This window comes from Lepisosteus oculatus, chromosome 15 (genome assembly GCF_040954835.1).
Source record: "Lepisosteus oculatus isolate fLepOcu1 chromosome 15, fLepOcu1.hap2, whole genome shotgun sequence".
In the NCBI taxonomy this organism is placed as follows: domain Eukaryota; kingdom Metazoa; phylum Chordata; class Actinopteri; order Semionotiformes; family Lepisosteidae; genus Lepisosteus; species Lepisosteus oculatus.
In genome coordinates, this window is record NC_090710.1 from 17,116,243 (window position 1) to 17,133,529 (window position 17,287).

Below are 17,287 nucleotides of genomic sequence, written 5' to 3' on the forward strand. Positions count from 1 at the left end.
ACTCAACAGATTTGTCATCTTTGCAAACTATTATCTGTTGACCTACACACTGTACTTTCATCTTTAGTTCTAGAAGTAATAAATTAGCAATCACTGATAAACGGCCTACTGTGAATACTGAAGTCTGTACAGTTTATGGTATTTATTTTCAGGATGAATCTGAAATATTGCAATATATTCATGATAGTTTTAGCAGTATTTGACTTGCGAGATGAGATGCTTAATTATATTTTGTGTTTTGACACTAAACAAAGTACAGACAGATATTTCTCTGTACTTTACATTTTGGTTGGTAGACATGAAATAAGAAATAATAAGGTAAATGTAAGATGAATGTAGGAAATGATTATATTTTTGTGTAATGTATATTGTAGTATAAAGCCTTCATAGTGTTGCATTTACCTATTAATTATATTTAGCTGCAAATACTCCTGGGAGGTATGAAACAGCCCCAGGCCTCTTACTGTTATGTCTGTGTCAGTAGTCAAAAAACCTTTTGAAGGTTGACAGGTTGGTTGCATAATAAGTCTGTTTCATATGCTTTTTATGCTTTATTTAATTTCAAGTGTAGTCATCAATCAGATTGTCGAATTGTACCTTTGAAATGAAATGGTGTCCTATATTCCACTATGCAGGCTGCTGTAGAGGTCTTTGGTCTGGTCCAAGAGCTGCTTCCTGCTGTGTCTGCTTTGAACCAGAAATATGCCCCACCCGCTTTCAACCCCAACCAGTCCACTGACAGCACCACTGGCAACCAGCCTGAGCAGGGCCTCTCGGCCTGTACCACCTCCAGTCACTACGCTGTCCTTGAGAGTGATCACCCCTACAAACAAGCTGCAGTCACACAGTACAAGGTAAGCAGTCTACACATGAAGACGCCAACAGTGCGGCTCGGTCTACTGCCTTAGATCAAAGCCAATGGTCTGGAAAGCCCATGCATCGAGAGCTGCAAGATGAATAGAAGTGGTTCTGAACTTGATGAATGTTCATTTGATGTAGCTCTTCGTGCTAAAACATCTCTTTCTGACCTCCCCAGGTGTCGTTTCCAGACTGTGTACGGTGGATGACCATTGAATTTGACCCCCAGTGTGGTACTGCTCAACCTGAGGACGTCCTGCGCTTGTTGATTCCTAGCAAGTCATTGCAGTTCTCGGGCTTTACCAACAGACAAATGGCACATGAAAGCATAAACACCTGGACAGAACTGAAGAAGTTCTCTGGTTCAAATGGGTGGCCTACTATGGTGCTAGTGCTCCCAGGTAAAAAGAATCATTCCTAACTGAAATAATTAGTAGTTAGTGCAGAAACAAGGGGAAAGATTCTACAATGAAGGTGCATTCCATTTATTTCTGAAATCAATGTTGGTATATTTGTTTTTATTTCTTCTGCATTCTTGCCTTGTGAAAATAACGAGATTCCTATTATTTGTTTGTCTATTTTTACTTGAAACACACCCGTGTATGTTTTTTTAATCAAAAATGCTTGTTAAAATCGAAGGTGTTTAGGTCAATTTGGAGGAAACTCAGAAAGCAAATATTTCAGCGTGATTTGGTTTTCACTTAATGACATTTCATCTTGGTATGTATCAGTATTACTGAGCAGGGGGGCAGTATTGCCCATATTATTTTTTCTTGCGGCGATCTGTGTCTCTTTTATTTGTGCATGTTACATCATTGTAACTCTATTGAGGTTGTTATTAATGCGATGAGGAAACCCTGTTTTTATTTAGCACTGTAGTGATGTTATGAAGTAATCAACGTTGCGTTGGCATGATCTGCAGCCCCACTACTGTTAGGATATTCTGACTGTGCTTGTGCTTGGGGGTTATTTTAGGAAATGAAGCCCTTTTTTCCTTGGAGACTGCATCAGATTATGTGAAAGATGAGAAAGCATGTTTCTACGGATTCAAGTGTGTTGCTGTGGGCTATGAGTTCAACCCAGGCCCGGATGAGGTATGGGTCATTGTTCTAGTGATAGCATAGTATTTCAATTTTAAATGATCAGAGGAGAATTACAAGGTGTGAAGCTCCAGGCCCCTTGTATTCAGGTTATCTTGAAATACTAGTGTCTTTAATGATGTATAATTGCTGGTTTGTATAGACCAATACATTACATCATAGCATCCTTCCCTTAACTGACTCTATACCTTTGCACATTTTGATTGTTAATCAATAAGTCATCAGTGATCAACATACCTTGCAAAAAAACTTAAAGCTATGATTTAAGGTATGTTGATCAATGTTGACTTATTGATTTTGAAAGAAGAACAACATTTTTAATTTGTGTAAGTGGGAGAGTGTTAGAACTATAACAACAATCACATAACTGTTTAGTTAGGGAAATTCATCATAATTTTTAGTATTTAAAATGTGCTACTTAAAAGTTGCTCAAAATAATCCTAATTTGTAGCTACTCATTGAGTATTAATTCACTGATTTTTGTGTTCCAGGGCACCATACAGCTGGAGAAAGAGCTTGCTTATTTAGGGAGTGTGTGTGCTGCTGCCCTGATGAAGAAGGATCTGGCCTTACCCATTGGTAAGTGACCTAACACTGAGGCTGAGTTTGAAGAAAATTACTCCCACTCCCTTTCGAGGAGTAAAAAAACTCAGAGTCAATTAAAATGGTTTAATTTGATCAATTGTTTATGACCTAGGGTCATTTTGTTTTTATACTTTTATAAATTTCCCGTATGTTTCTCTTTCATATCAATGTTTTTTAATGTGTACTGTTTAGTTTACGAAACAAAACTCTTCAGGTTTAATCAGTGCCCTTTTGTGTTGATAATTTGATAGGCAATGAACTTGAGGAAGACCTTGAAATTCTTGAAGAGGCATCTTTGCAGGTACGGAGTTATTAAAGTTAAATTATTCATACTTAGTGCATTGTGATATCACTGAGTTAATTATATTGATGAGTGATGTACACTGGTTTAGTGGGAGCAGATTGTGTCTATTAGAAACAAGTTACAGTGGTTTAGCATAATAATGGCTAAAATCAACACATTTAAATACATGTTAGAGTAAAATAATTTATTATTTTGGTGGTTACCATCAGTGGGCTAATTCATAACATTCTCAATTATTGTAACTGATATAACTGTTTTAATGTAAATTATGATTTTAACATTGGTTTATTAATAATTTCACCATCTTAGAGTTGGTAGAATTATATTGTCACACACCAGCTTGCTGAAATGAATTCTTAATAATCTGGCAGCATATCAGTGCTTGCAGTCCCCAAGTGAAGTGTCTTAAATGACCTGTTGACTTGAAATTTCAGAGAGTATGGAAATGGATTCACGAAATGTTTGGAATTTGTAAATCACACAAACCTAAGCTTCATTATTGAAGGGTAGAAGACCCCTATTATTGATATAACCAGGTGTAGTGGGTTTGACATTCATATAAAACCTGCAGAAAACTTGGTCAATGCTGTGGTTAAGAGTGAATAATTGTGGATCTTATTGCAGGTGTGTAAAGCACATGCAGGGATTCTCGGGAAAGGCCTGGCTCTCTCGCGTTCCCCCACCATCCTGGAGGCTTTAGAAGGCAATCTTCCACTACACCTGCAGAGCAACGAGCACTCCTTTCTGGAAGACTTCATTACATGTGTTCAGAACTCCAGTGGTGGACGTCTGGCCAGGTGAGGTTAAGCTGATAAACTAAAAAATAAAATAATAATTATATTATATAAATCATTCAAAAATAAAATAATAATTCACCAATAATATTTTTCCTACCATTGAGTATTTTGAATTCTTTGCAGAACTGTCCCACTCCACTTCCATTTTTGTGATGTATTGTAGTTAACAGTCCTCTTAATCTGTCGTCAAGTCCAGCATGGTACTCAAGTCTGCTCCGTTTTGTCCTTGGCCGTTGTGTTCCATGGATACAATCTTTCTCAGTTGCACAATCTTTCTCTGCAAGCACTAAACTATACACAGACTTTTAAATCTGTAACACATGTGACCCTTAAAATGTAATAGATAGTGTTTGTAGTTTTGTCATATTCTCATTTTGACTAGGTGGCTACAACCAGACTCCTATGCAGACCCACAGAAAACATCACTGATTCTCAACAAGGATGACATTAGGTGTGGGTGGCCAACCACTGTCGTAGTGCAGACCAAAGACCAGTATGGAGATGTGGTGCATGTTCCAAATATGAAGGTCAGTATTTTATCTTATTTAAAGCGGCTAATGCATCTGGAATGACTTATAAATACAATAAACCTGTAGGAAAATCTATTTGCTTATGCCCAAGTGGTATGATAGGCAGCATAGTGGTATGGTGATGAGCACTACTGCTGCTCAGGTCCAGGGTCCCGGGTTCAGTTTCACCTAGGGACAATTCTGTGGAAGATTTTCTGGTTCTTCCTATTTTTGCATGGGTCCTTGCTAGGTTCTCCGATTTCCTCTCGCAACTGCTCTTCCAGTACTGCCGTTGTGCCTTAATTTCTCTACTATAAAATGCACAAGTTGGGCTGAATGATCTCATCTTATTTCTGGCCCTTTGGTTGATGAAAAGTAAGAAATAATTGAAGTAGAGTGAACTTGAAAACACTCTCATGACGTGTGCAAGAAGAAATTTACAATAGGAAAAATCTACATTTCTAAAGTCTTGTTATTTTAATGGGATAATGTAAGAATTATCTATATGGATGGCTAAATGCCCCTTGGCTTGTAGCTGTGTGTCATGTGCGTCACCTGTCCTGATGGGGAAAGAAAGCTCAATACAACCCTTTTGTGCCGGCGTCTCCGTAGGTGGAGGTGAAGGCAGTGCCTGTGTCACAGAAGAAGTCTTTGCAGCAGGAGAGCATCAAGAAACTTCAACGTCTCCCAGGAAGCTCTGCCTCAGCACCACCAGGGACAGACCTCACCTTTGGTGGACTGCCTCACCCCAAACTGGAGGCCAGCTATGAGCCCATGATTGTTAAGGAGGCGCGATACATTGCTATCACTATGATGAAGGTCAGTTGAGTGAAGTTATTTTCAAAGCATGAATAACATGTCTTCGCACATCTGGTTTCAATGCAATCTTCAATTCAAGATGAGACATAATATTTAATAAAGACCTAACTGTAGATCCTTGTCCAACATGGGTGTTCTGTCCTTCCAAAGCATGTTTAGCAAATCCACACGAGAGAATCTTGACACCTCATCTAATAAACAGGGATACGTGAACGTGGCCTTGTAAAGTCAGACATTTATTTGTATATTACACAAAAATGAATATCCCAGTCTATACTGATCTGTTGAAAATAAAATAGGAGGTAAATGTTGTATGACAAAAGCATACACTTGGATGTTCAGGATTTAATTGTTTGAGGCTTTGACATCTTCCATATTTCTGCTGTTATAACCTTATGAGTTTTTTTTTATTTTTTTCACTGCCACTTTCACGCTCCTTACATTTGAATTTTTATATTGGTTTGCAAAGCTATTTACCAAAACAAAAGTCTAAAAAGTGTCAAAAGGCACAATTGACTTGTCTTAACTAGATTTCTCATTCTAACAATAAGGAGAATACTTGACTGAGAGGATAGTGAGTGGTGGTATGAGACTATGTTGGAGAGAGTACTGGATTTTGGTGCACTGTATGTGTTTTTGCTTTTGACACATTTGTCCCTGTTGATTTTTTTTATGCATAATCCAATTTGTTGGACAAATCTGTGTTGGAGAATGGTTTTGTATACTTAGTGCAGACCAGTCCTCATGGTAAAAAGATTTTAGTACAGGTTGAGCCTCTCTAGTCCAGTATTCTCTGGTAACTGCAACATTTATAGTGATTTCAATTACATTATTTTAGGCAGATCTGCTTATTGTGCTTGGGTCCAGTTTGCAATCTGCTAAAGTTTATTTACAGTCCCCAGTCCTAGCTGTCGTTATTCTTTGGTTATTTACTTTTTTTTGTCCCTGAATGTGTGGAAGGATTAATAATGCTGCTAAGCATAAACTTTAATCAGTATTGAAAGAATAAATGGTAGAGTTGTTGGAAAAGGCTACACCAATACCTTGTGTTTTTTTTCCCGCCTTATGGCCATTTACAATGTAGGATTTTAAAAACCTTAAACATCCGATCTTTGTGTTGAACTGACAATATTAAAGTAGCGACTTTAATAAGGAGAAAAGCAGTGATTTAAAGAGTGCACTTCTACAGTGGTTCAAGCTTATTGAAACAAAGGTGTTAACATCTCAATATCATTTTATTTTTGTGTTTTGTACATTATTGAATGATTTATTTCTATCAGTAAGATAAAAATGTTAAGCAACTTTAATTCCATATGAAGAGAGCTGATAGGCTAGGTAGAGAATTATGTTCGATACACCAAACTGGTGTAAATGTAAATGTAATTCTTAAGCAATGTTTGTTGCAAGTACTGCAATTTACTGACTTAATTTCACCTGAAGTATGTTTTTCCTTATTAATTAATTGAGTCTGCTGGTATCTGCGTGTGTTTTTGGCTCATGTGGTTTGGGTTTGATTTGGTTGTCATGAAAGAAAATTTAAAAAAAGGATGTTTTCATATTTTTAAAATTGTCTTTTAGGCCTACGAAAACTATTCATTTGAGGAGCTCCGATTTGCATCTCCAACTCCAAAGAGGTTTGATACGTTTTTTTTTAGTCTTTAGTGTGTCTGCTCAACAGGTGTGTCAGACTGAATTTCACCACAGACCATATGAAAATGTAAAGATTTTATCCTCAGGCCACATAGATTTTTTCTTCTGACCTACTTAGAATGTCGGTGAAATTCCTGATTCAAATGTATTAAATCAACATCTGTTACTATGTCCTTTACATATTTAATGTAGTCTTGCTGTTGTTACTCCGAATGCACTTTCTGGTGTGGAATGCTTTCAATATCCCAGTAGGCATTTTTTAAAAAGTAGTTTTTTTAGAGCAAACAGACCTGTTTATTTGTTGCTTAATATTGGTGCTCTGTCAGTGGTCAGGCTTATGTTAGATATAGCTATACAGTCTAGTGTAATTGCTAAGCAGCATCGCAAGCTTTCTCCCACTGCAGTATAATTCAATTTACACATCTTTTTCTGTTGCTGAAATGTTATTTGGTGTGGTGATGCCATGTAAGCTTGAACTGTCAAATCTTCAGCAGTGAAATCTGAATTTCCTCCCTGGTGAACACAGATAACTGCATTCTGTATATTATACTGATGCTGTCTTCAACAACAAGCAAGAATTCAGTGGAACCACTTGCTTTTTCAGTTAGCCGTTCTTTCAGAAAGACAGCCATGTCATCTTGACAACTATATTTCTCTTACTACCATTTACTTTTTCTCTGGACAAAGAAACTTTAAGTAGAAAGTTCTTTCTCTGAAGATGAATTTTGAAAGGCCAAGAATATTGCAATTTGCAATATTGTCCAGCACAATATACCTTTATTTTAATTATGCTTTTATTGCAGAGTCACTCTTGCCTTTTTGTCCTTTTAAACATGCACCTGTAACCCAAGGCTTAATCCCCCCTTTTGCATCCTTCACTTTTCAAACCAAAACCTAAATTTTTCTTTGTTTAGTCTGATTGTACCACACCAAATTGTATTTCACTCTTAAACTATCTTATCAAAGGAGGCTCGCAGGCCTCTGCTCAACGAAAAACTTTCTACTCCCACATTTTCTGAAATAATCTCCCTTCCAGAAGGTTTTTTCTTTTTGTTGGCTATATCTGTTTTCTGTAAACGTCATCTTTGTTATGAGTGCCGAAAGAACAGAAATACTTAACACTTCCTTCATGCTTGAAATGACAGATGGTATTTGCATCTTATACACCCAATACAAAACACAGAAATGCATTTTCAACATAGAACAGGAGACACACTATGCACACTACCAGCCATGGTATTGAAGCTGGATACCCTAGATTCCTATTTGTTTGTAACCTTCCTTTTATTCATTATAAAATTTTCTCTTGCTGAGGGGCCAGATGATTATTATAATAAATCATCTTCTTTATGGTCAGATGAAAATCATTGGAGGGGGCTGTATTTAGCCTACAGGCCTTGGTTTGACATTCCTGGTGTATAGCATTGCATTCTGATCCCGTTTTTCCCTGTGTTTCAGACCCAGTGAGAATATGTTGATCAGAGCTAATACTGATGGTACCTACAGTGCGAACTGGACTCCTGGTGCGGTGGGACTTTACACAATCCACGTCACAATCGATGGCATTGAAATAGGTAACAGTGATCACACAGAGAACAAAATAAATACGTGCCTTCTGTGGTAGGTGTAGCAGTTTTCTGAGTGCAACCTGTCTTCCTGCTCTTCAGATGCTGGACTGGAAGTGGAGGTTAAAGATCCTCCAAAGGGTATGATTCCTCCAGGCTCACAGATGGTCAAACCGAAAGCTGAGCCTCAGCCAAGCAAGGTGAGTTTTTCGTAGAAGTGTGATCTATCACTAACATACTGCCAAGGACAGACAAAATAGTTTCTGAGCACTAAAGAAACTGTTACGTTGGCCTCCAAAATAGAAAGGCTTTTTCTCTTTTTATTTTCTGTTTGATTCAGCTTTTGAATTGCAGCATTTTTCAGCCTCAGTGCAGAAGAAATTTAATTTTTGGAGGATTCACAATGGGTGGTAGCTTAATTAAAATGCCGCATTTCAGTCCCTGCTGCCAAACCAACAGTTTGCTTAAAATCTCCTTAATAGAAAAATATTCCAGACAGTGGCCACATGAGCTTTTAAAGCTATATTATTAACATTATTTTATTACCTTTTTTCCCTCATTGGTTAATCTAATGTTCGTGCTGTGCTGCTGTGAGTCAAAAATGTATTAGTTCCTTGTGGCTGGTTCATCTGTTCACCTCCATATGGCAAAAAAGTTGTGCTGATTTTGTCATCGTGTGGAGTCTGACATTTAATCAGGTAAAATGGGAAACAAGCAACTATCCTGTAACTCCTTTAAGCACTTTCCCTTCTTAATTTATGCCCGTCAGTCAAATAATTATATGGGCAGCTTATGAAGCAGTCTATATGGGTTTATAGTTGAACTGCCAAATGTACTTCAGTCACTATTAACCTATCTGTTATATATTAACCTATAAGAGATTGGCATGATCAAAAGGGAAATACGTCTGCTTTCTTCAAACCATGCATTTTACATCTGTTTTGATCTGTGGCTTTCTTCCTTTCTGGAGCTTTTTCCCAGCTCTCTTTTCTTCCGTCTCATGGTTTCCCTTTGCTTCTCTCAGGTTCGCAAATTTGTGGCCAAGGACAGCGCAGGCCTTCGTGTCCGTAGCCACCCCTCTCTTCAGAGCGAACAAATAGGCGTAGTCCAGGTCAATGGGACCATCACTTTCATTGATGAGGTAATTCACAAGGAAACAACGGTAGATGAGGGATAGTGAGGACATTTTTGTCTTTCCATTTTTTCACTGAACCACTACATTTGGATATTAATCTGATTTACTTTTTAATACTTAGCTAGCAAAAATCATCAAGCTTTTGAATAGTTTGTGCCACTCTATTTTTTTTCCTAATTTATGTGATAAATGCTTTTTTTTACTTTGGTTTAATTTTGCTTCATACACACGCAAGGAACTTTGAGGCTGCTGTGTAAAAATGCCCCATGAAAACGAAAATCCAAATCCCAATAGAGAGGGTGATGCAAACGTCCACTTTGTCACCTTGGCGATCCAGTGTTAGAAATCCACTGCATGATTGTTTTCTGCATCACTTTACTCGAGACAAGATTTACCACATAAGATTCTGTTCTTAATCATCATGGCATATTGTCAAATCAGGTGAAATATCCACCTTTCTGACTAAATGACATGCAGAGGACATTTTGACAATGATGCACATTATCCAGCAATAAATGCCTGTGCAGATAGAAAGAAAATCTGTTCAACAGTACACAGAAAGGCACCAATAAACACTGTTGGTGATTTAGATCAGACCTTGCCTTTATTATAATTTGCACTATTTCTGCAGAATCTCTTGGAAAACTTGTTTCCTCATCTTTGCTGTGTTCTGTTGCTCTTAGTTTTCAAATTTCTGCAAGTCCTTACCCTGATATGTCTACTCTGCATCCTCCATTTTCTGGCAGCCTGCAGCCTCCGAGTCCTTGCTAGGCGTTTTAGCAGTTACAGGAGGGCATGGCTCGTTTCTGTTGCTTGTTTCCCATAGATCCACAATGATGATGGTGTGTGGCTGAGACTGAATGATGAGACAGTAAAGAAGTATGTTCCCAACATGAATGGGTACACTGAAGCCTGGTGCCTCTCTTTTAACCAGCATCTGGGCAGGAGCCTTCTGGTCCCTGTTGACGTAAGTAAAGGCCACCCTCAGCAGAATAGCAAGGGCCCCTGTGCTGGTCATTTGATCAAGAAAAACAGACCTCTGCACACATCAAATCTCTTCTCTTCTTTTGGTTAGGCTTAAATTGACTTCAAATTCAGTGTGAGATTAGCACTTGAGGCAAATGAAAAATATGAAATCCCATTATAAATGCAACTTCTGTGTATCAGTATATATTATTCATTTATTTTTCTTTGAAAGGTCTTGTGCATGAAATAAAGTGCAGTGTAACTTAACTGTACTTTGATTATATGTGTCGGATATCGTTCTGTCTAAAAAACGTTTGCCCAACTCTTTTCAAGAACCTTGAAAGAGAAGCATCCATTTGGATAGTTTCTGAAAGATTGCAAAAAGTGTACTAATTAGAACTTTTTTTAAGAAGAAAGCAAATGACAGCATGAGGGCTGGGGTGCAGTGCAAGAGCAAACGCATGCCTCAGTGTGTTTTTGAAAAGAGAAGAATACGTCCCAGCAAAATTACAATCTGTATGGGTACTTCCAAAAACTGCTAATGAACAACTGGCTGTTTAAAAAAACAATCGGTTAAAATGAGCCGCCCAAATCAACAAATGACAAAAGAGAGGTACTGGTTTAGGAATTTCAGTGTGGTGTAATGACACTTGCTTAATTGCAATTCTTTTGGTTTTCATTGCTTTTCACAATTGCTTCACAAGTTAAGGCACCAAGCATATGTATAGGGGCTTCTTTTGAGTCACCTTGTTTGTTTCACGGCACACGGTATATCTTGCGCTTTTAACAGGAAGGGCTACACATCTTTGAATTAGGTCAGGGCTGAATCTTTAAATCAAATCTGTTTGTAATCAGTAACTCCCAATGTTTGCGTTTATTGGGAGGGTACTCTGCCGTGAAACAAATAATTGTTCTAACACTGCTTTATTGGGGAATTGTGCTTTTATATTGGTCAGCATTCCCTAGGGTGCAGTGGGCTGCAGTAGGACTATATGGCTTTCATACAGGGTACTAATGTAAACAGCATGACACACTACATCTTTTTTGGAAGATTTTTCTATCAAACGAGTATGTCTTCTTTTGCATATTCTGTTATTTTCATATCGTGGATCAATGATGTAACAGAAGTGTTCCTTTCTGGCAACGAGTAAAATTAACCCCCAGAATAAAAACATTTTTTGGCGGTGAGCTGCGATGGGAGCTTTATGTTTGAAATCATCATGAGTCCATGCTTTCTAACGGCAAAACAAACCTTTGTAAAAGTTGTATCTATTCCGGCTTAGATCCCTTTCCCTTAGCAGAATTTCATTTTGCTATGGAGGGATTAATTAAAAAAAACGTCATGGCAGTCGATCTTATGATAGATTTCAAGTCCAAGTTCCAATCACAATAACTTTAAGAAAAAAAAAACTTCTTCCAAAAAATTACACTTCTTGTTCCATTAATGCTCTGATGGTGCTTGACATTTTTAAACTTTGTTACTTAGAATGTCTTTAATGCTAGCCATGGAGTCAGGGGTATCGACTTTTTATCCTGGACTTCCTTATCTTTGTGTCCACAGGTGAGTTAAACACAAGGGACATTCACAGCTTTGCAGCACTTCTTTTGCTTTCACCATAAGTGTGCTTTGTGTGTTTATAAAGCCATGTGAATTTATGGTCTTTGATTACTCTGGAGAGCCATGATCTTGATAATGCATCATTTGCATGATATTTGTGTTTACTTTTCACTGGAATCAGCCACTAAATGAATTAAACTAGATTTTTTTAATGTAGAATTTCATTTTCCTCACCCCAGCGTTCCTTTAATAACATCAGAAATCATTGAAGTGGGTGTCCTTTAGTTTTCATATTTTTTTTGGGAAAAGTGGGTTGGTCAGACAGATTTGTAAGCCAGTAAAAGCTTTTCATCAGTTAATAGTATATTTTTAGTGTATGGGATTTGTATCTGTTGCATGGTCAGTAATTCGAATTACTGTAAGCATGCCTTGTTTGTTCTATAAAAAATAAACTTGTGGAAATGGCGATGTGGCCATGTAACAGTTTTTTTTTCTCACATTTCAATTGCATGTACTACTCTTCTAGCATTCATTATTATTTTATAAATTATTTTATGGACACTATATTCTTTCATCTAATTTGAATTGTATCGTTATAAATTGTAATATAAGCACTAATGTCTTATACTTTCACTTTTTGAATACAGTGTTTAAGTAGTACTGTATTTTTAAACGCATACCTTTTTATAAAGTAAATGTAGCGCATGGTGCACCATGGAAAGTCAAAAGGAAATTAATTATTGCAGTTTTTTTTGATCGAGGAGCCCTATGAAGTCCGTTGAGAAATTATTTTTGTTTCTTTACTGTATTTAGAAACAATAATGCAGGGTTTTTTTGCATGTTCTGTGTCGTTGTTTCTAGATAAGCAAATTAAGATGAATTGCTTGTAATGCATGTCTATGTCATTTACTCCTATACACTAAACTTACATGCTGAAATGAAGACTTAACTATTGTCTCTTGGCTCTTGTAGGAGGCCAGATCGCACTCTGATGAGTATATAAAGGAGGTCAGTGCCCGTCGCTCCCATGAAGTACCAATGAGAGAGCAGGACAGGTTGTGCCTGCGAGGTGGACCAGGTGTTTATAAGGTAGTGAAGACTGGACCCTCGGGTCACAACATCAGAAGCTGCCCTAACCTTAGGGGTATCCCTATTGGAATGTTAGTTCTGGGAAACAAGGTCAAGGCGGTAGGCGAGGTATGGATCCAAGTGTGTTCTTGTGGCTACAAATCATCACTTCATAATTGGCCAAATTTTGCTCTGTTGCTAATGCTGAAAACTCTGTAACATTTTCTTTAATTCGTTTTACAAGAGATTAATGCACTGTTCTCTGCTGGAAATTAATGTACGTTCTTTCATTTTCCTGGGTATGGATTTCTGTCCATAACAAAATGGCTGCAACATTTCAGTTTTTTTTTGTCCTTCATCAAAAACAGGCAACATATTGTTTCCAAATGGTGCAATCATGTGTCATGGTTTGATCTCTGTAAAAAGTCTCCTTTAGAAATGTTTGGCAAAGTCTTAAATAAACTGTTAGTCTGAATTAGTGAATTAAAAATAGGTTTTGGTTATGCATGATCATGTTTGTGCAAAGCAAAAGCAATTAAAAATTCACTGGGAATAAATGCCTTTAAACGTGTGCCTTCTGATCAGTTTGTAGTGAAGCCGTTTTTCAGGCTTACAGTAGGTAATCTAAAAGTCTGCCATGTTCCAATTAAATTTTTCATTAATAGAACGTAGGATACATTGATATTAAATTGAAATGTTGGAGCCACGATTAAGATTTTTAAAAGTCTTTTGAAGAATTGCTATGTTTATTTTGTTTAGCACATTTTAATGCTGACTATGCTTTTGGCTCTAAGGTATTAAAATGTGCTGCTTACAGCTAAAACTTTCATTTGAGGATGTGGTGTGTCATGCTGTTCCTTCGAATGACTTCTCTAAAACTCACTGAATGGTTCTTTTCAAACTAATCCTTAACAGTTCTTTTTTCCAGTTTCTTATATGCAAATGTTTGACAAATGTCAGTGGTTTGTAATGTGCCTGTTGCAATACTAAAGTATTCCTTTGTAGTTACAGATATCTACATGTATTGTTTAATCATTCTTTCTTACCCCGAGCTGCTTAAAATGAATGGTGCTGTAATGTTTTGTATTGGGGGAAAAAAAACTATATTAAAATGCCCTTATTTTTAATCAGGGCAAGATTGCATAGAGACATTTTTTCCAAACTGAACCAGTTTAAAGACATATATGTGCACTTCAGCTGTAAACATTTGTTAACTGTTCTTAAGTACTTCATAGTATTTGGCTTTGCAGTTGATATTTCCTAAGTACTTTTTATATTAATGTGTTTATAACCAGAGAATACAGGTCATTTGTGGCTCAACATAAAAAAAGCATTGTTTGTGTACTAGGTGACTAACTCGGAGGGCACTTGGGTACAGTTGGATAAGAACAGTGTAGTGGAGTTTTGTGAGAGTGATGAAGGAGAGGCCTGGTCTCTTGCAAGGGATCGTGGAGGCAATCAGTACCTCCGTCATGAAGAGGGTAAGACGTGTGTGTTAAATAACACTTTTAGTTCAGTACTTTTGTTTGTAGATGCACTAAAGGATTGTAGTTGGAATGGAACTAGAAGCATGAATCATTACATCCAAGTGCTTTTGGATATTTTTGCTTTCTTTGAACAATATCAGTTTTATTCTATGTGTAAATAACCAAAAAGATTTTGTGTTCCTGAGTAACAGACTATGTATTCTTCAGTTAAAAAAGCAAAACATGAATTTCTGTTCAGTGCTTAGCTACCAAATGTCTTGCTTTCTCCAATAGATGTGCAGTAGTTTACTCTTTATACAGTTTACAGTATAAATATCTGTTTTATATTCTATGAAATAAAACAAGGAACTGGGTAATAAAATCAGGTCTTTTACGCATCAACCAGCAGTGAAAGTCTGTCTGTCCTAAAGTCTGTTTCTATCCTAAAAATATCTGGTGTATTTGTCTGTGAACATTACTTCTGCAAGGAATGCAAACCACTATAATATAACCTACTGTATCAGTAATATGACCAGTATGTTTTTTTTTATCTAAAGAAGAATGCATTGACCAACCAGGAACAGCATTACTATTATTGATATGAAATGATCAGATCTTATTTTCCTCTTTACTCAGTATTAAACTGAGCAAGCTGTTTTTTGTGATAGAACAAGTGATCCTGGATCATGGAGCACAAACACCTCCGCCCAGTCCTTTCTCTGTTCAAGCCTTCAGCAGGGGTGCTGCTGGCGCTCAAGGGTTCGATTACGGGATCACAAATAATAAAGGTAAGACAAAAGGACAAACCGTGAGCGCCTAACCACAGCTTTTTATCCAACCTTAGGAGCAAAGCTGAAGCTGAACCACCGTGGACTCATAGGTAATGGTTAAAGTGTTTGATTAAAACCAGGCATTTAACCTGCTGTTATTTTTTTGTTTAAAACATTTGAAATTTGCTCTCGGTTTTTTGTCTTGGTTAAATTGAGAATTTCTCTGTTGATAAGGTCATATTTTTATTTGATATTCTGACCCCCTTTCAAGTACTGCATGCTACATTCAGCATTCGATACTCTGTCTCCACTGAGCTTTGCCACCTGCCTGGATCACCAGAGATTTTTTTTCAATCTGTTAATCACTTGTTCTTGGATGTACTTTAATTTTAATCCTAATGCCCTTTTCCCTTTCCGACTGATTTCTTTAAAACCTCCAAGACAATCGCCGTTTATCAGCAATAAGTACTCTGGTTAATTTCAGAAGAATTAATGTTACAGAGTGGGTTTAATAAGAATGAAGGAAAATAAAATTACTTGCATAGCACAAATTATCCAACATGCTTTGCACATAGGACGAGACCCACTGCATCCACCACCGATGTATAGTGCCCACTGCACAGATCAAGTGGAAAAGTGAAGAATCGCTTCACAATTGGATTTAGAAGAAAATTTAGGATAGCCACATTATACAGCCCTAGATGGCATCTAACTGGGTACCATGATTAACACCACTATTCATACCAGCAGTGCTAAAGGATCTTAGGGATAACCTAATAATCAGGATCTTGGTTTAACATCTCATCCAGAGGACATTGTCCCCAGCACAGAGTCCCCCATCTTCATACTGGGGCATTAGTTTGGAAATTATCGTCTAGAGAAAAGATTGGTATACAGTGCCTTCAGAAAGTATTCACCCCCTTGAATTTTTTCGCATTATGTTCCTGTTACACCTCCAGCTTTTAACATATTGAAATACATTTTTCTCCCTTCAATAACACAATAAATGCAATACTTATGAATAAAAAATGTTTTTTATTCAAGAACATGTGTTTCTCTAGAATGAAAGACTTACATTTCTCATTTACAAAAGTCCTTTAGCAGCAATTACAGGCGTGAGTCTTCTTGGGTATGTCTGTTTTGAGCTTTGCACATTTAGCTTGTGGAATTTTTACCCATTCTTCAATGAAAATTTGCTCCACCTCTGCCAAATTAGTTGGAGAGTGTTGGTGGACAGCAATTTTCAGGTCATACCACAGGTTTTCAATTGGATTTAAGTCTGGGCTGTGGCTGGGCCATTCAAGAATACTTACCTTCTTTTTTTCAAGCCATTCCTTGATAGTCTGTGCCGTGTGCTTTGGGTCATTGTCCTGCTGGAAAATGAATCTTCGCCCTAAACACAGATCACTGGCTGACTGAAACAGGTTCACCTCAAGGATTTGCATGTATTTGGCTCCATCCATGTTGCCCTTGATGGCAACAAGCTTTCCAGTTCCTCCTGCTTATAAGCAACCCTGGAGCATGATACTGCCACCACCATGCTTGATGGTAGGGATGGTGTTATCTGGGTGTTGGGCTGTATTTAGTTTGCGCTAAACATAGCTTTTTGCTGTCAGGCCAAAGAGGTCAACTTTAGTCTCATCAGACCACAAAATTTTCTTCCAAAAGGTTTCAGGTTTTGTCACATGGCTTCTAGCAAACTTCAGGCGTGACTTAATGTAGGCCTTTCTCAGAAGTGGCTTCCTTCTAGCCACTCTCCCAAAGATGCCGAATCTGTGAAGTGCTGAAGAGATTGTTGGTGTCTGGACAGTTTCTCCCATTTCAGCCAAAGAGCTCTGCAACTCTGTCAGTGTTGTAGCTGGCCTCTTGGTCACTTTTCTGACAATTGCCTTTCTTGTCTGGTTGCTCAATTTGGTAGGATGGCCTGATCTTAGAAGTGTCTGGGTTGTGCCATGTTTTTTCCCATTTTGTTACAGTGGACTTCACAGTGCTCCTAGGATGGTTCAAAGCTTTGCCAATCTTTTTATAACCTTCTCCAGCTTTTTTCCTCCTAATAACGTCATCTCGAAGTTCCACAGGTGGCTCCTTGGTCTTCATGACAGCAGCACTGATCTGATCTGCTGTTTTAGTTAAGATC

General features: G+C 37.6%; 1 protein-coding gene across 17 annotated transcripts in view; it reads left to right on the plus strand.

Annotated features, from left to right (window-relative positions):
• The window catches only part of mycbp2 (MYC binding protein 2), a 104,740-nt gene that overhangs the window by 60,449 nt on the left and 27,004 nt on the right, over positions 1-17,287 (plus strand). For 7 of the 17 annotated variants that reach the window (XM_015363797.2, XM_015363799.2, XM_015363800.2 and 4 more), the window contains 17 exons: positions 636-854; positions 1,037-1,259; positions 1,834-1,952; positions 2,450-2,537; positions 2,795-2,844; positions 3,472-3,644; positions 4,027-4,171; positions 4,766-4,972; positions 6,551-6,606; positions 8,081-8,196; positions 8,290-8,387; positions 9,212-9,328; positions 10,149-10,289; positions 11,775-11,849; positions 12,819-13,043; positions 14,263-14,395; positions 15,049-15,168. In XM_015363797.2, the coding sequence (XP_015219283.2) occupies positions 636-854; positions 1,037-1,259; positions 1,834-1,952; positions 2,450-2,537; positions 2,795-2,844; positions 3,472-3,644; positions 4,027-4,171; positions 4,766-4,972; positions 6,551-6,606; positions 8,081-8,196; positions 8,290-8,387; positions 9,212-9,328; positions 10,149-10,289; positions 11,775-11,849; positions 12,819-13,043; positions 14,263-14,395; positions 15,049-15,168 (2,305 nt within the window). The remainder of the gene's footprint in view (positions 1-635; positions 855-1,036; positions 1,260-1,833; positions 1,953-2,449; positions 2,538-2,794; positions 2,845-3,471; positions 3,645-4,026; positions 4,172-4,765; positions 4,973-6,550; positions 6,607-8,080; positions 8,197-8,289; positions 8,388-9,211; positions 9,329-10,148; positions 10,290-11,774; positions 11,850-12,818; positions 13,044-14,262; positions 14,396-15,048; positions 15,169-17,287) is intronic. The other 10 variants (XM_015363798.2, XM_015363809.2, XM_015363807.2 and 7 more) reach the window with 8 other exon arrangements.